The sequence below is a fragment of the Fistularia commersonii genome, chromosome 3 (genome assembly GCF_037954325.1).
Source record: "Fistularia commersonii isolate RoL2024-O1a breed Wild chromosome 3, RoL_Fcom_v1.0, whole genome shotgun sequence".
NCBI classification, from domain to species: Eukaryota; Metazoa; Chordata; class Actinopteri; order Syngnathiformes; family Fistulariidae; genus Fistularia; species Fistularia commersonii.
This window is the reverse complement of record NC_141286.1, coordinates 6,560,447-6,578,875: the sequence shown is the minus strand read 5'-3', so window position 1 is coordinate 6,578,875 and position 18,429 is coordinate 6,560,447. Positions and strand designations below refer to the sequence as shown.

At 40.0% G+C, this 18,429-nt stretch overlaps 3 protein-coding genes, 1 long non-coding RNA gene and 1 other non-coding gene across 6 annotated transcripts; 2 read left to right on the top strand and 3 right to left on the bottom strand.

Moving 5' to 3' along the window:
- Positions 1-234: 234 nt before the first annotated feature.
- Positions 235-1,820, top strand: LOC147235346 (uncharacterized). Its single transcript, XR_015104505.1, has 5 exons — positions 235-389; positions 727-833; positions 921-981; positions 1,439-1,497; positions 1,603-1,820. It is a non-coding gene; the product is annotated as an uncharacterized LOC147235346 (long non-coding RNA).
- Positions 1,020-1,154, top strand: LOC147235347 (small nucleolar RNA SNORA15). Its single transcript, XR_015105978.1, has one exon. It is a non-coding gene; the product is annotated as a small nucleolar RNA SNORA15 (small nucleolar RNA).
- LOC147235345 (phosphorylase b kinase gamma catalytic chain, skeletal muscle/heart isoform-like) lies at positions 1,785-10,998 on the bottom strand. Its single transcript, XM_086142954.1, has 10 exons — positions 10,743-10,998; positions 8,724-8,845; positions 7,450-7,628; positions 7,005-7,059; positions 6,818-6,883; positions 6,573-6,736; positions 4,484-4,574; positions 4,068-4,221; positions 3,860-3,985; positions 1,785-3,028 (listed from the first exon to the last, which is right to left on the bottom strand). The coding sequence occupies exons 2-10, from the start codon at positions 8,804-8,806 to the stop codon at positions 2,762-2,764; spliced, it is 1,185 nt and encodes a 394-aa protein (XP_085999080.1). The 5' UTR covers positions 8,807-8,845; positions 10,743-10,998; the 3' UTR covers positions 1,785-2,761.
- A 70-nt stretch (positions 10,999-11,068) lies between these two features.
- chchd2 (coiled-coil-helix-coiled-coil-helix domain containing 2) lies at positions 11,069-14,046 on the bottom strand. The gene is made up of 4 exons (XM_086143008.1): positions 13,885-14,046; positions 12,769-13,027; positions 11,939-12,122; positions 11,069-11,358 (listed from the first exon to the last, which is right to left on the bottom strand). Exons 1-4 carry the CDS (start codon positions 13,932-13,934, stop codon positions 11,348-11,350), a joined length of 504 nt encoding a protein of 167 aa, XP_085999134.1. The 5' UTR covers positions 13,935-14,046; the 3' UTR covers positions 11,069-11,347.
- A 77-nt stretch (positions 14,047-14,123) lies between these two features.
- On the bottom strand, positions 14,124-18,069 carry LOC147235343 (protein FAM98A). 2 transcript variants are annotated; one of them, XM_086142956.1, is made up of 8 exons: positions 17,518-17,869; positions 17,195-17,301; positions 16,292-16,417; positions 15,892-16,148; positions 15,722-15,802; positions 15,526-15,642; positions 14,754-14,900; positions 14,124-14,657 (listed from the first exon to the last, which is right to left on the bottom strand). In XM_086142956.1, exons 1-8 carry the CDS (start codon positions 17,559-17,561, stop codon positions 14,493-14,495), a joined length of 1,044 nt encoding a protein of 347 aa, XP_085999082.1. In that variant the 5' UTR covers positions 17,562-17,869; the 3' UTR covers positions 14,124-14,492. The 2 variants fall into 2 exon arrangements, 1 of the variants encoding a protein (XP_085999082.1); XR_015104499.1 differs by lacking the exon at positions 14,124-14,657 and having other exon boundaries at positions 14,762-14,900; positions 15,775-15,802; positions 17,518-18,069.
- Between the last annotated feature and the right edge of the window lie 360 nt (positions 18,070-18,429).

Genomic DNA, 18,429 nt, shown 5'->3' with positions numbered 1-18,429 from the left:
AATTATAATCAACCGTTAACTGCCTTCAGTGATGGAAAAAGGCCAAAAAAATGATTCGAACTAGCTATTTTTACAATCCACTCCAGAAGAGGGCGGTATTACAAATGCCACACCATTGTGGGCTGGCACAGAGACGCACGCCATGGAAGAACAAGCTACGGTCTGATTGGTTAATGATAAGCGATGCTGTTGAGCGGCCAATCAGAACACGCCCCTAACGGGACTCAATTTACCCTCCATTCGTAGTCGGTCTTTTGAGTGCTCGCTTAGCAAGGAGAGCTTAAGCTTAGCTCCCACAAACTATGGTGAAAAGTTGTCGCAAACTTCCCGATCGGAAAATGCCGAGTTTAAAGATCTCACATAGGTCTGGAAAAAGGAACGGGAACAATGTGAGTTTGCACCTCAGCGATTTTCTGTGTAATAGCCGATTACCTTTCCTTGATGCATTAGCTTTAGCAGGAAAAAGCATGGTGTCCGACACATGTCGATTGAAATGCACGATGGAAGCGTTTATTGCTCAGCTGTGAAACTCATCAAACCACGAAGCTCGGCTAAATGATGACACATCTATCATAAATTCATTTATATTTAGCTAAAACATTTTTGATCGAGCACATTTGCTAGTTTGTTAGTCCCAACGTGATGGTGTTAGTCAAACAAAATGAGATCAAGGGAAAACGCCCTCATAAAAATGCGTTCATCAGATTTGTTCGTTTGTGATCGCAGTTCAAGACACGAAGAGGATTGTTTCTTTTTGTAAAATGATCAGAATTGGAGGACTTTCAGTTCGTGAAGATGAGATGGAGAGAAGACGCAGACATCTCAATTGAAAGGTTTCTTTTTAAAGTGCACACAAAGTTGCATTTCCAATGTGATGTGTTAAATGTTTAATTCCTGTGAATACTTTTTGAATCTTTTAGGTCGGATTCCTACACTGGGTATGAGATTTATCGGAGAGCTCAGTGGAAATAGGGAAAGAATGTAAGTACTATGATCACTACTATGGCCCGTTTCTTTATGCATGGCCGAATTCTGTTTTACTTCTAAAATAGTAAATACAGTCAGACACCATGCTAAATTATTTTCACCTACTGACTCAATGATAAGAAAACGCTCCTTTTGTGGCTCCTTCTTGTGTCAGAGTGAATACAGCCTTGACTGAGGTTCGCACTGAATTTTGTATTGCAAAATATGGTTGTTGAAAAGTTATGCAGTGTAATCTCAAAAAGCGGAGCATACTTTCATAAATAGCTATATAAGAATCACAAATGACTGTCTGTTAAAAGTAACCAGCCTTCCATTTGATTATTCATTTGGCACAGCAGTTTTCTCTTTAGATGGCAATAAGATGCAGTTTCATGGAAAGAGCTTTGTTGTGTGAGTGCTGTAGTGTGGGGATAGTAGAAAATCACCTCATGGCCACTTTTTCTTGCTGTAGGAAATGATGGCATTTTTCATTCTACGGGGAAACTGTAAGCCCGGAGTTGAATGAGGATGGTAAGTTCAACTTGCACACATTGATAGTGATTAAATGTGTAGAGTTCCACACCTTGAAGCCGAAAGCATCCCAATGAGCTCTCTCAATGTTCTTGCATGCTTCAGATGGACCAGAGACCAATCTCAAGGAGGACCAGGGGGAAGCTGAGTGACTAAAACCCTCAATTGGATTTGGGAGCATGAGACTGGGACATCATCAAAACTATCAGCACACTGAAACATTTTTCTTTTTTTTTATCCTTCTTCAAAGGATGACCTTAAAACACAGCATGAAGAATGCACCTCACTTTTTTTTTAATAAACATTTTATTGCATGCACAATTGGTCTATTGTGTCTGAGTTTTTTCTTTTACATTCACCTTTTAATGTACTTTTGGGAGATACAAACCAAAGTATTTGCTATTCTAAAATATGACTTAAAATAGCTGTCACAAAGTTTTGTCTTTAACTGAAATGGAGATTTCCCGTAGCACATTTATTGATGTACAACTAAACCAAAAATACACAGCTATCACATTGGGCATGAAGGTCTTGTATTCCTAAAGATGATGACAAAAATCCTTGTAATTTTCAAGTATACAGCTACAATCATTGTCAAGATGAGTTTTTTTGTGCGCTGAGAAATGAGATACTTGATTCAAGCTGTCATTTGCTGTGATTACGTAAAAAAAAACGTAGCATTTCATGCAATTTTTACAATATGGATCTCAGTGCTGCAGAGTAACCACTTGGTGACTGTTCTGAACATGCCATGAAAGAGAAAAATAAATGCAAGCAATTTTTATTTTCTTGAATAAAATCTGGATAACTATTCATTCTAAGTGTTGCTAATGGAAAACCAGCATACTTACAGATACCCAATGTTCCAGGTGCAGCAAAACAACCTAAAATGTGGATGCTACTTGAATGAAAAAAAAAATTCCTACAAAAATGTATATTCAGGCTGTGCGGCAGAAATCATGCAACAGTCAAGGAAGGCATTCTTTTTTAAAAGTGACCAAAGCTGGAAAACCTGATTCGCACGTTTAGGGTGTTGTCACCGGGTGGCCCAGGTGAGGGACTGTTGGTACAACAAGACGGCCAATATAATAAAAACAGTGCTGACATCAGAACAGACTGCATACATTCCTAAGACCATCCCACATGACAGGTGACAGATCCATTGTGTACCCCTTAGTTGGATAAAGTAGGTGAGCGCCATAATGTAGTGGGTTGGGGAAAAACAAGTCTAACTGATTTGAAGCTCCTGAGAGCTGCAGGTCATTTACCAGATGTGCTGCATGGGTTCGTCCGCCTCTGCAGCGATGGACAGCAGGATGGTTTTGGGAGTGTTCTCGAACAACGCCGCTCTGTTCTGGGTTTGGCCCTTCTTCACCCAGTGGCCGTAAATCTTGAAGGCACAACCATCGATGAGCTTACGGATTGGCTTGAAGGCATACGGGTCACTCTTCATCACCTCCTTGGTGATGGGCTTGGCACGGCGGTAGTTGCAGTAGATCCGCATTGTGGCGAGTACGGTCATGCAGATGACCTGGGGGGAAGGAGGGGGGATTTTAATATCTCACAAACTTGATGGTACACAATTCTAAAAGAACCCAACAGTTTGGGATCAATTTTTTTTTTAGACACATCGTCTTTGATATAAAAATACAGCTCGACTGATAAAATTACATTTCATATGTGGATATAACAATATTTACCTGACTTATTGAAAGATATTGAATTCGCGTTTATGTCAAATTGTAAAGACTAACATGACTCAATAGCTGATGTTGAACATAGATACACACAGATAATATTTCTCTGCAAGGCTGCTATGGTCCGATAAAGCATCAGACCTGTATGTGCTCGTTATTTTGTGTTGAATATTTCAAAATAATAAATATTTTTTACGATGAAAATAGAAACACAACCTGAGAAGTTATAGGAATTTGGCCGGTAATATTTAACATCTTATTTTAAATGAACAAGCCTCTGCATGCTTTAAAATCAGTTTTTGTCAAAATTTTTTGTTCCCGGCTAAAAAAATGTTTGGCATAAATAAGCACTTGTTGGATGCACTTTAAAATTAATCAAATTAGAATTGTGTGAGGAAGATACATGTATACACACACAAACATAAATACATATTCATATGTGTGTATGTGTGTTCAAATTGTGGTGGAGTCATCAAAAACATTAGATTGAGAAAAAAAAAGGGAGTCTCTTTTTCGTGATTTGGTTAATTTTGTTTCTTCTATGAAAACCGCAGCAGCCGTTTGGAAATCACTCTTTAATTCCTTTATGTTTTCTGAGATTTGCCTTTTTTCTTTTTCTTTCACAGAAAGAGAATCATAAAAACAACTTCCCCTGAATGTCTCACCTTGAACCTTCTGTACGGAGTGAATTGTCTGACTTCATGCACCACATACTCCGAGAAGAATGGATGGTTTAGGACATCTGCAGCTGTGTAGCGCTGCTTAGGGTCCACCACCAGCATCCGAGAGATCTGAAAAAACGCGCTATTAAAAAAAAAATTCATCTATCCATTGGGAGCGCTGATGAAGAGTAATTCAAGTTGGAGAACGTACCAGATCTTTGACCGTGTCTGAGCGGTCATCCCATTCTGGAGAAGAAAAGTCATACTTCCCAGACAAGATCATCCTTAGCATCAGCATCTGCTTCCTGTGCCAGAAGGGCGGAGAGCCAGCTAGAAGCGTGTACATGATCACGCCTGAACTCCATCTGCAAATTTACGCCCAGAAGAAAAAAAGCCGATTAGATGTCTTTTCATCTTATGGAAAAACAAAGGGTATCATATTCCCACGCCCACATTCATCCCTCACCTGGACTGAACTGAATTTGAAGTGTGGAATCTTTACATTCGTCGAATTTAAGATCAGGATTTTACCAAATATGTATTTGGGAAACAAGCTTTTCACAACTTATTTGATTCTTAAAATGCAATATTCAAATAGAAAATCATCCTCGTCACCTAAATACTCACATGTCCACAGCCGTGTTGTATCCGGCGTGATCGGGGTCCATGGAGCACTCGATGATTTCAGGAGCAAGATAACCCGGAGTCCCGCACACCTCTGTGATAAAGAAGGCAATCGCGGCAACAGATATTTATTATGAATAAAAGCATAGATTAATGTAGAGCCCTTTTTTGTGGCCTTTGTATCCTACCATAGTAACTGCATCACAATAACAATACACTATTTATTTATACAACTTGAGCAGGTTAACTCATCAAAAAGGATGGACTCGTGTGAAAATGCCCTAATTATATTAAATGTTATTCAGTTTACATTAAGATGAATGAGCCAGATTACATATCAGTTCATACAAATTGTCATCAATAATTATAGTTTGCAGATAATAATGACTACTATCACCTGTCACTGACTAGAAAAGTGAATTCAGAAACACCGGTATATAAAATCATCAATACAGTGGAAAAGAAGGCAGATTGGTTCTCGTTTTTAGTTGCTTTACTCCAACCGAATGCTGAGATGCTCTCCATCCTACAAGCATTCATTTAAAACAAAAGCAAATAAAAACATCTATTTGTTCACGTTAGTTGCAATGAGTTTGATGCATTTTACTATAAATGTTGTTGCTTCTCGAAGTTATGTCCCGCAAAGGAGAAAGTCTGCACATAATTCTCCTTTCAACCCATTTTCAGCGACTTTCACATTGAATGTCCAGAACACAATAACTTCCTGTCGATCTTGTCTTGATACCGGTGATCCCAAACATCATGAAAGCAACTAATTCCTTCGCCTAAATCAGTGATTCTCAACCTGGGTTCGATCGAACCCCAGGGTTTTGGTGAGTCAGTCTCAGTGGTCCAGTGGAGGTCAAGACACACACACGATTAATTCATGATGACACGTCCCGCTTGGCTATCACTGGCTGCAGGTGGTCACGCTACATAGCTTGGCCTATCTGTGCTGCAGGGATTTCGGCGCACTCAGAAGTCAATTTCGACTGACGTGATGGTACGCCGAGTCAATTTCTTTTCTAACATTTTAATCCCTTCATACTAATTATGGCAAACAAAAAAAGAAAGTGTTCGGACGAATATGTACAATATGGATTCTCACATGTATAATTGAACGTGATGGAAGTCAGCGTCCTAACTGCATGATTTGCAATGCCAAGTTGAGCAATTCTAGCCTATTAACCGCAAAACTAAGGGAACACTTCCTTATTCATTATTATGTTTTTGTTTTTGTGTGAAAATCATGTTTTGTTGGCTTTTTTCTTTGAACACCGTGATGCTGATGCACGGTTCATTTTATGCACCAGTAAATCATTTACCTATGTCTTGAATTTGAAAAAAATCATTTTATTTTTCCAATAAAAAAGGGTTGGGTGAATGCGTATATGAAACTGGTGGGGATCAGAACCTCCAACAAAGTAAAGAAACACTGGCCTAAATATATAACTTACTGTTTTTCTTTAAGTTGAGAAAATTCTTCATAGTCTGCCGGTGGACCCTCGCAGTTTTTTTTTTTTTTGGATCATATGGTCATTCATTTATTATCTTTACTGCTTATCCTGCACTCAGGGTTGAATAGGGTCGCCGGAGCCTTTCCCGGCCGTCGTTGGTCATGACTATCTTGACCAACGAAACTTTTAAGAAACTATCAATCTAAACTAAAAACAGTCGTGACTGATACAACCGTGCCCACACTCGTGCCTGCTTTGTTTGCCGTTCTCCCCTGGTGGCGCACGCTCGCACCAGACACTGAACTGCTCATGATCCTAAGATGAGTCTGAGAAGACAGAGTGTCCGTTTGAAAAGGTCAGAGTGTCTCCCAGGAATTGGAAGTACAGTAAATAGATCGGGGTGTCATGTTGCAGCCTGACTTTTGTAACCCCACGATGTGAAACTGGAATCAGGTTCTGGTCTGACCAGGAGCAGCTGCTCTAACGGTCCACTAGGTAGTAAATGTTAGCGGAGGATGAGTCTTCCAGGCCAAACATTGGACTCAATTTGCTTTATCGCTTTGCTGGCAGAAGTTTGACATAGAGAACAGTTCAAGAAGAAAAAAATTCCTGTTTACAGTATATTTTTCTCTGACCTTTCAGCTTCTGCCCGGACTGGATTTGCACGGCGAAGCCGAAATCCGTAAGTTTGATGTTCGTTTCGTCGTCCAACAGGATGTTCTCAGGCTTCAGATCCCGGTGGACGATGTTCTGCATGTGGAGAAAGTTGACCACCTCCAGCAGAGCACGCATGATCTTCCTGGAACAAACACGCGATGGACACTCGTGCCTTATTGCAAAGAAATCAAGATGTACAGCTTTTATGGAGGGGTTTTCTGACCTTGTTTCCTTCTCACTCAGGGTGACTTTCTCTGTGAGGTAGTCGAAGAGTTCCCCCCTCCTCATCCTAGAGGCGGGAGAAGAAAAAAAAAAAATTTTAAGAAACATCTAAAAGTCGTGGGAAGAGGCCCGCCTCAGGTAGGGTAAACAGACTATAAAGAAGTGAGCGTCAAGGAGGTTCCACTTACAGGTCGAAAACCAGAAAGAAGAAGGCTTTGGACTCGAAGCAGTCTTTAAGCTGTACTGCGGTGACACAAGACAGAACTTTAAGTATTTTATCAAGACAAATAAAAAGACACAAGTTCGGTTGTTATCGATGTGGATCAGTGGACGCCGAACACTTGCCGTAACAGGCCTGTCCGAACCCCTTGGGATGAAAAGCAAAGCGCTTTGAGACCTTTCTAAATTAAGTTTAAAGAAAGCCCAAACCAATGCTCTCTATCAGTTTACTGTTATATTGTGAATTTATCTTTATTTTTTCCAGAAATTAAGTCCCAGTTTCGCAAGACGGTTCTCTTGAGGCTACTTTTGGTTATTCGGTACTATTAAGAAATGGCACTCATTAAAAAATCTGTACTGTTCTTCACTTTGGCGACACAAGAGAACTGTTGAATTAGTTAAATATGCGCTCACTGATATTATCCTGTCCGTAGACTTTCTTGAGGATGTCGATCTCCTTCACCGTCGCCTCTCTGATCTCCTCGATCTCCTGCGGCGTCATCTTGTCCGAGGGGGTGATGTCGATGATCTTCACCGCATAGTCCTGAGACGTCCTTTTGTCAACGCAGCGACGCACCACACTGCTCACTCCCCTGAGGAAGCAAAGGCCCCGCAGCTGTCTTATCAAAGAGATAATCCTTCTCTCCGGAGGTCTGTGTTTGTGCAGCTGAAGATTCATTTTCAGTGATAATGAATTAGACGTTTGTTTCCATCACACAATGAAAAAAAAAGTTTTTATGTGTTCTATTTTGTCAAACTCAAAATAATATGGATACATCTGATCAGTTAGCCATAAGATGTGCAGCTTGGCTTACAGTTTGAGCGTTTAAAGTGATTTTGAATTTTGACTGATTTTTTTTGACGGTTTTATCACATGCTCAAAGTTTACGCCAGCTTTCTTTTTGAGAAAGCCGATATTATCCGCCAGGAAAACCTTTCCTCCTAGTTTATAGTTGTGTTTTTGCGAATTCAAAAATGACCTGACTCAATTTTTAGCTGATTTGGGGGGTAACTTTTCAATTTACAGGGCTGTCTCAGCTGAATATCCAGGCCCCTGTGCAAAAACCCAACAGGACTGTATGAGGGAACCTAGGAGAGGAATGCGCCGGCCATCCAATGACCCCGTGACCTCCATACACAAAAAGAGACGGAGTGGAGTGATGTAATCTGTGTGTGTAGGCCAGCTCCGAACAGTACACCTTTGTTTTTTACCAACACTCTCCCGCTTATGTAACAGTTTGACAGATGGCGAGGAATGACAATGAGCCCTGGCCTTAATTCGCTTCTGCACAAGCAACACTGTCGGCTACTCGAACTGAAGTCTTCAATCTAAAAATTGCATCGACCCATTTTCGATATATTATTTATCTTATTCTTTGAACATAAAAAGATGCACATGCAGATTCTTGCGAGCAGAACTTTTCACATAAAGATGTCTCTATTGGCATGTCAGGTTTGAAAATGATAATTTGAGTTTAACACTGAGCCAATCATATTATTACATTTCAGGTCGTTTTTAATTTACATTTTTATATATAAATACGTTACAAGTGTCTTTTAATGAAGTCTCCCTTTTGGTTACAGAGGGAAGATGAATTACTAAAAAACGGGGAGTTGTCTGATGTCACGGAGGTTAAAATAAGTTCGTCCATTCATTGTTTTCCAGTTCCAGTGCCTTATAAACATACCGTCCAAGAATCTCCTTGGGCTCATACTTGTCATAAAACTCCTGGGCTCCCACCCAGTCGGGGATCTCCTCCTCTTTGGTCATGATGGACTGATGATGGTTCTGCTAACAAATCGCAACTCACTGCAGAGAAAAACAGAGATGTTGATAAATAACACAATGGGTATTCGAATGTAATTCCAATTAATGTCCCATTATCTCAGCCCAGACCAAAATATGGATTTAGACATTTCATCTATGAATAATATTGTTGCTTTGCAAAAAAAGCAAATGCAATTACAGCATCCCTTTGACATATTTTAGCCCAAACTATGATATTTTCTGACATTCAATCCAAAGTTACTGGCCTGTTTGCCTTAACAAGTAGTTTAGTTTTCAGGAAGGGCAACTTAAAACGTACTGTATGTTTGCAAGCTGGAATTGATCGTCTTTAATCGACCGATCTTGCCCAAACTTTGACTTCTCTAGACCTTTTCCATCCATGTCATGAGAGATAGCAATAAATCGTGTTATCACATCCCATTCATGGAGTTTTCTATCAAATCTCTCAAATTTTCACCAATATTTGATGCAATATTTTGTTATACAGGTTTTTAAAAGTACATGACGTTAACCGCTGCATTAGGTATCTATGCATGGTAAATCTCCATTAAACTGAAATATGGTGTGGATTTAGATATTATACTAATTTGATTGGTTCTGATCCCCTGTCCATAAATTAAACTGAAATCTCGTTGAAACATAAACATCAAAGGTAAATAAAAAGTGAGATGTTATTTACCTCCAATCAGAGGTAAATAAAAAGTGAGATGTTATTTACCTCCAATCAGAGGTAAATACAAAGTGAGATTGGAATAAAGCACGACAATGAGGGAGGAAGATGTAGAGAGGCATAAAAAGGGGGCTGGTTTGCCGTCTGGTTTGCCAAAGAGCAGTGGTCACAGTTTACCGCTGTGTGTGTTTGCAATGTCATTTTCTGCAAGAATGCATGCTCGGTGAGAAGGATTGGAAAAAGCCTGTTGCACAAGACCCTTTTTTGTCAGGAGGCTGCATCTGCCTCTCTCTCAACACTAGATATGTCCCACTTATCGATTTACAAGGAGTACAAGCGAATACTTGAGGAAAACATCAAATTCTGCAACACCGGCACTTCGATCCTCTCCCAAGCTGCAGCGGTCCAACAAATTAACTCCAGCGCTGGTCCGCGGGAGAAAGGTAGCTCTCAAAGGTGACACTGACACAGTAGAAGCAAGCAGCGCGCCAAAAGAGGCCCATTTGTGCGGGCCAAGAACGGCCCGGATTAGACTTCGCGACCTTCGCTGACAGAACACCGGTGTCGGTGAAAATAATGAGCCACTTTGGACATGTGTGCGCTTTCCTGTGTTTCAGTGATTCACTCTATATTTGAATGTCAAACTCATTATTCATTCACCTTACATTATGTAAGTGGGGTTTTGGTGCAATCTGCCTTATTTTTCCAATTTTAACAAACACTTCAATTACTTCTGAATCCATAAATCAGCAACTGGTGTAAAGGAAGTTATTGCAGAATAGCGTGTGTTGTAAACAGGATTTCATTTCAATTTTTTTTTTTTTTTTTTTTGGAGGGGGGGGCTTTTGGAAAACGTTTGACCCCCCAAATTACGCACACCGGCCCTGCGTGTGCGCGTAAATGGCGGCGTCCCGTGGATTTACAGGTTTGTTATTCACACTGCAATCGGTCGCTCCATTCAGACGCGTCTGGGGAAAACCAAAGTAGGTTTACAGTTCAATATTTTACCATTAGATAGTCCATTAAATGTGGAATTAAATTACGCAAAGGATCGGATTAAAAATTGAGGGATTAGAATCTGCTTCCCTATCAAAGTGCCATTGATAATTTAAGTGACAAACAGCGGTCTAAAAATTCTGCTGCGACGCTTTTACGATTTCAAAAGGAATTTAATGAATATAAATAGATCGCCCTTCGGCTGCAATTTCGAAATATCTGAGGTGGGAGGGGAAGAGAAAGCCCACTCACCGTGTCTTGTCTCGGTCAGTCCCACTCACGGAGGTGATCCATTACAATAGTCCCGAGTATCCACGCAAAGGGTGGAAAAGGACGATCGAAAAAGTCAGAAGTGTGCGGCTGCTGCTGGTGCAGTGGTGAGGGGCCGCTGCCACGACCAATGTCGAGCTCTAATGTCAGATGCCAAAAATAAATATCTGCTCCTAAAGCAGCAGCAGAAGAGGAGGCGGCTGCAGACGTCGTCTCTGATGGCGCAAAAAAAAAAAAAAAAGGTTCCCTGGCGGTTCCATTGGATTTCCACAAAAAAGCACAACATAAATCAAACAAAGAATCACCCCTGTCGCCAAAGTGATTTATTAGTTTTTATTCCTCCACTGATAAGCGAACTGCTTGTTATTTCGAGGTTTCCTTTATATGCACAAGAACTACTTCTACCAGGAAAAGTCAAAACCAGATCAACACCAAAATATACACATTATTTATATGATTGCGATTAAAAGCCCTGCTGGATTCTGGTTGTGAAATGAATGTTGTCTGATGGCGATTGGCTGTAAAAGAGTTTGCTGCTCCTCTCTGTGTCATGGGCCGCAGATTTGTATTTTCTTCCTCCCGCTGGCTCATGAAAGACCTGCGAATTACAGAGGTTACTTGAAGAGATCTCTTTTAGATTTAACCTAAGGAGATGGCATGGAACCCTAAAGACAGCAAATATTGACTGCACGGTGATACTTTTTGTTGTGGCCGGTGGATCAGCCTAAATATCTGTGACATTTGGCCTCTTGATCAAGAATGTTCAGTTCCAACTCCAGGAAGTTTAAGTGTCAGAGCGCAGACACTGAGGAACCATGCTAGCCCCGGACCAACCCAGTGCAAAGGGTAAAAGAAGACATTAACACCTTGAATGCAGCTCCCTGGGTTTGGCTGTTAGTATTTGACCCACCCCTGACATTATGTGTGTTACATGAACCCAACGGGGTCGGCTACTTCAAATTTATTGACGCGCTTGTTTAAATGAAGTCATTTTACCATGTTCATTCACATTTAAAATGTAGGGTTAACAAAAACAGTTTTAAAACCCCTTTACAATGAATACAGAATTGTCAAATTTGTCTGTACTTTTTTTTTTTTTTTTTGAGGATGCTTTTTGATTGGTGCCATCTCACGCAAAATGCCAAGTTTCTATGGCTGCAACGACACGAGCAACTCACCATTTGCAAACTTGCACTGCTTCAACACCTCACTGAAACCCTCACAGAGCTTGAGGTCATTCTGGGACTGAGCACATTCAATGAACTGTTTGAGCTCATAGGAGCAAGTCTGCTGCTGAGGGGCTTCCTGCTGGTACATGGACTGTGGCTGCTGCTGATACATAGGCTGGGCCTGGTACGGCTCCTGTCAAATGCAAAGGAGACGTCAGCATCATTTGTACATTCTTTCTGCTGTGCATAAACAAAATTTAGCAAAAACAGCTAGTACTACTGTGTGTTGTGATGACTTCAGAGTTGCTGCCTTTCAAGAAACTAGGGTTAAATAGGTTTGGGTCAGTGTAACAATTAAGACACCGTCAGTAGTATGAAGAATTCCACAATGTAAATGCAAACACAGAGCTTTTATATTTGAAAATATAAGACACTGGCCATCACTACAGACATATTCTATAAAACAAAAATCTAAAGAATTCTTTTTTTAATGAAGGTTTGTATGTTTAGAAAGAAGCTGTTTGATTTTCTGATGGTGGAATAGTCAAAGAAAAGTTGCATTATTTCAGAGATTAGAAAGTCAAAAATGGATGTAATCGCAGCATTTATAATTGAGGAAACTAGGAATGGAGCAGGATAAGTGCGCAGTGGGTTTAATATTCTAATAAGGTTTAACTAGATATTTTTCAATTAAGGGTCTTTTTTCACAACAATTGCTGTCTCCTCCTGACAAAACCCAAACACCTTTTAGTGTCTATAAAGGATCTTCCTACAATTAGAGAGGGTAATCTGCCCTGATGCTAATCCCATCTGACACCAACGCACATGGCTGTATTTACCTGGTATGTGACATCAGGTCTTGCTGGCTCTGAGTGTCCCCCGCTGAAGCCTCCAGTCATCGCATGGCCAATGGTGTGTCCTACTGCAGAGCCCACTGCTACTCCAGCAGCTGTAGTAGCCATCTGGGCAAACATACCTGGCTGCCTGGGAGCAGCAGCCGGTGCTCCCACAGCAGAAGGTGGGGCCTGCATTGGTGCAGGTGCGTAAGAAGGTGGGGGTGCAGCCCGGGCCATAGGAGGTGGAGATGGGGGTGCCCGGCTGTGGGGAAAAAAAAAAGCCATTGTAGTTTATTTGATACATTCAACAACTGACAATCGCATGTTCTTCCAAAAACATTACATGTAGAGCAGTGACTTGTTGGATCAAAGCATCAAAAATCCAATCCAAAGACACAAACGTAACACCTCACAAGAGGTATTTTTGATAGGGCCTGCTAGATAAAATGTCACTCAAGGCAAACTTTCCCTGTTGAGATTTCTACCTGAGTTTGGTTAACCGATCAAATATTATCTAAAAACAGCGGCATGCAGTACGCATGCGGGGTCAGATTAGGCCGTCATTGAGGGAGTTTCCATGGTCTTACGAAAGATGTTTACTTTTCTTTGGAGTCAGTTTCTTAGCCATTATACGTAAAAAAAATGATACTTCACGTAGCTAGGAAGCAAATACGGAATCATCCAATCTGAGTTCAGGAATCAGAGCAGTCACAAGTCAAGGCGGTCTGCCATTAATCTATCAAGGCTTTTTGAATTCGTGAATATATCTGTTTATTTCATAATACATGTCCGAGCCGGGTATTCCCAGTAGTCTACACTGATATGCTGGTAATTAGATAGCAATTCCGCACTGAAGTCTTCAAGCTGGGATGTAACCTTGATAAACCGTCAAATACAATACGTTGAAACACTATGATTTGAGAAACGGGCGAGGTTAATTATAAGTGGATATTAAATAAGGCAATAATATCATTTTTTTGTTAACATTACAATGCCCTAGCTCATTATCATCGGTAGCTTATGGTCATCATAGAGCATGCTAACACAGTTGCTAGCACGTATATTAGCCTACATATGAGCCACACATCGTGAGTACATTTCTTTAAAACTATATGTTACCTGGCAGGAGGAGGCATCCTGGAGGTTCGGCTCCTGCTTCCCCTTGGCATTTTGTGTGTGTATATATATTACGTAGTTAAGAGACGATAAGCTTCAAAAAACCGATGTCAGACACTCTTGCTATCCGCTGCTTCGACCTTTGCTTAATCCGGAACTTTCTGTGTTACATCAGTTTTGGCCCGGCGAACTTCCGGTAGCAGCAGGCGTTTCGTCAATCCAGTTTTTTCTGGTCTTCTCAATTAACAAGGATTTCGTCAGGTTTATTCAAATTCGTTTACATTTCAGACATCAGGGACAATCAAAAGAATGCTGTTTAATTATTCATAAAACCTAAGTTATTCTTTATTGATGACAGAAATACCAAGTACTAGGTTTAACAATTTTATTTGTAAGTGAAAATAATTTTAGCGATAAGTTATCGTGGCTATCTTACAAAATCAAACATCCATTTCATTCACATCAACAAAAACATCAAAAATTCTCTGGTCAGAATCCAGGAAATTATGGTTCTTATATTAAAACTAGGTTCGGCATTTTAACTATAATTAAGAAATGCATATGCCCTTGTATTTCTGCTTTCAAACTGTGAAGCTAAGGAGAGAGAAATGCTAAAACTTTTCCCCTTTTTTCTTCCTATCTGAAAATTTTCGTGATCGCTGTCGTCCATCTCCTCGCCCTGATCTGTTCCCTGATCTACGTTCTGACCAACTTGGCATAGGTGGCTCAATTTCACCTGGCCGTCCTCCTCTGTCTGGTACATTGCCCATCAATATCTAGAGAGCGAAGAAGAATTTGAGAAGCATCTGCCTCTGCCCAAAAGTCTGCATGTAAAATCACAAGTAAGGCTCATAATACTGAAATGGTTTTACCTTGTAGATGTCTGTGGTTTGCCCAGCCTTGATTGGCTCAATGCAGGACAGATCCTCTCTTGCAGCAAGCAGAAGAAAGGGAGAAACTCTGGAGTGACCAGCAATGGAGGCAAGAGGGGGCACTGAGGCTAGTGCTTCACTCCGCTCCTGGAAGCAAAGAATTTCATTTCACGCCAACATAAACTGCTTCGCCAAGAGATTAACTTTGAAGAAAGGGTAAGCTCTGTGCTGCGTACATAATAAAAGCTCACATGTATAGTCTTGTTATATCATAAATGGATGATCAGTTTCCCCATATTATCCTGTTTCAGTTAAAAGGTCATTTTTTTTCCAAAATAAACAATTTATCAATGTAAAATGTTTAATGCAAGGACGGGACGATATAACTGTGGACTAATTTGACACCTCCATGTAAACCCTGCCCACATAAGAAGTAACACCACAACTAATACTAACAAATAAAAGGCTCATGTGACGTCTTATTAATGTAAAAGGCTCATGACTAAGGGCAGGATAATAGTTTAAATAGTATTAATGCCAATGGTATGAAAACACAGATGCACAGATAATGTGTGGAGAAACAGAGTTCAAAACATTAAAAGATTGAAATGTTTATATTTTCCTAAACAAAGAGCAGTGGTCATTGGCTGCTTATTCGGAGATAATTCAGTGAATTTCTTAGCATTTGTTGACTAAACACAACTTAAGGTCACACCAACACAACTAAGGAGGGAAAAAGGTACAATAAAAGATGTGTGTTGGAAATTCCTACCTTATGTTTTTCTCCCCAAGCAAATGATTCAAGTGTAACCTGAAAACGTTTGATCATCATTTGCCGCCGACAGCTGTAGTCTTTTGCCAAGACCTCATTTATCTTTAAAAGTTGCATCTGAGGAAAACAATGATTAGAGCCGAAGAAGCTTAAATCCTTTAAAGAAGCAATATCAATTGTTACATTTTTAACATACCCACTGCTCTGAGCTTAGGCTAGTCTGAAGAAGAGGATTTGCCACATCCTCACCTGGTAAACGGGCAATCCTGGCCTCCACCTGAATTAAAATTAAAAATATAAGCATAATGTGTATCCAGATCAGTGAAATTAATTTAGCAAAGGTTTACGTTATTCAAGCAGCCTTACCTCATGCAACACATCTGTAAATTGGGAGGTGGGATCCATGTTGACGGAGTGAAAGAGTAATACCAATTCTGCTTCCACCTCCATTGTCCTTTGGCTATTGCTGCTGATGTCATTGTCTTCAAATTCAGGGTTAATCTCAGAGCCATGCTCCTCAACTCGCTGCTCTTTTTCAGACTCCTCTTCTTTTGATTCATCTTTTGGCTGCAATTCCTTGTGACTGATTATTCGAGCAGCTTGTAATTCTGATACAAGGAACTCTAAAGGGTTCAAAAACATTTTTTTTCAAGACATTTTTCACTTTTTAGAAAAATTCACAGAAATTGTCTGAATGCAAGGACAATGCAGTCATCTGTGATCATCATTACACAAAATTTAATGACAATATACTATTACTTCTCACCAGTGACTTTGTTGAGAATGGAGTTCTCCAGCAGCTCAGAGGTCAGCAGATTAAGAGGAGACTGCAAGTCTGACAGCAACTCTCTCAACTCTCTTACCAGCAAGATGTCACGGTTTCCTCCAGAGTCTGAATTCAGAAAACTTTTCTTATTAAAAATATGCATTTGAAAGTGGACAAAGACTTGTTTTTCAAGGGAACAAATTATACTTTCTTTGATTTAAACAATTAGTCAAGCTTGTGGTATCCATCTAAAATAAGGAATTTACAGGCTTATCTCTTTTCTGTGACAAAAGACTCCTTGGATATTCGGACCTCTAGTCAGGCAAAAAGAGAAACATAATGCGGAAATATATCTTTGAAGTTTAATCAAATTGATATGCATAATCACTAATCACAATTAGACTACAAAACATGGTAGCAGGTTGTTGTGACTATCAAATTGGCCAGTACAGAAAGTTATCGGTACTATGCTTAAGGTCGAAATAATGATACTTGAACTACCGGTACTTGTTTTGCAAAAGATGTGTATAAACCGCAATGATTTCGGAAAAAAAAAAGAAAAATCGAAAATTCAAATTGAATGATATAACTGAATTACAGTGCAATGTAATTGTGAAACATTTGGGTGTTTCTGCTGACTCACCAATTGATTCAGCTTTAAATGAAAAAAAAGAAATTAAGAAGCCACACACAAAAATACATGTTTCATGGCAATATTATAAGTTAAGACGGTTATGATGAGAGTCAATCCTGGTAGTCTGTTTTAATTTAAAAAAAAATCCAGCCGCTTTCACAAAATAAAGACTATGTTGTATTAATTAAAAGTTCATGGAATTTATTTGCATAATTTAAATCGAGCTATAATTGTTATTATTTTCATACTAAAACGATGATCCTACTCACCCTGAAGCTCCGGACAGGAAAGTCTCAGCTGGCCTGCCAGCCAGGTGAGGAGCGGACAGGGAAGTTCATCGCATTTACACCGAGAGAGACATGAACCACCTGGGTACCTGAGCAGGACACAGGTAAGAACATGTGAACTGGTATGTCCCCCTGGTAGTTCAAAAGACAAAACTTAAAATCGAAATGGAAAAAAAACAAGCTCATACAATACATATGTATACAATATATCACACCCGTGCAAGACTGAACGCTAGCTTCTGACATTGGTTTTTGTACATCAGACGGCTCCACATCAAACGATTAAATACCGAAAGATTAACTACCCCAGTGCTTTAAGTGCAGAAACGGTTCTCAAACTCCTCCGCATTTTCACTGTAATTCTTATAAATCCCAACTTCCCGAGGGTGTCAGACAGGTCTGTTTCCAAGTGCGCTCCCGTCTTCTTTTGGTGTAAATAGCTGGTCGCAACAGTGGGATTTAAGGAGCACAGCGCCGCCTACTGTAACGGAGTATTTTAAATGGTGAGATATAAAATCGTACAGTAAGATACTTGGCATCACAATGGGAGGAAAAAAATCCAAGGTCTGTAAAATATTACGCTTACTTTCGAGTCTTTATCCAAGACTTATGGTTTAGCTTCTCTTTTGCTGGTGCATACACAAGCAGATACCAATCTGATTATTGCTTCTAGTCATTGTGGTCCGGATACAAAATAATTAAGTATGCCAGAATTTTAATAACAACGATTTATCCTTTATAGATCCCTCGTGGGGAAATTAATTCTCTGCAATTAACCCATCATGGTAGAACCATGAGCAGCAGGCCGCTGTCAACCAGTTAGGGGTTCGGTGTCTTGCTCAACGACATTTCAACACGCCAGGATGAGCTGGGAATCAAACCAGGAATGTTTGGTTCCACACACACATACACATATACATATACATACGCCTCATTTTATTATGATCTGTACTGTACAAAAGAAAAGATTTATCAAATCCCACAAATTTATTTTCAGAACCCTGTGTGTTTATGTTGCTAGTTTGCCACAAAGGAAGAGTTATTACTTACAACTATAACTGTCATTACATTGCTTCTTTGTCCTTTATTAATTTCAGCAGCTTAAAAGACACACAAGTGGTCAAGCAGTGGTCAGTAAAAGGGACCCAAGAGTTTATAGATCCTTTAAAATGCAACTGCTTTCCTGTAAACCATTTATTTACATGAACATTCAATCA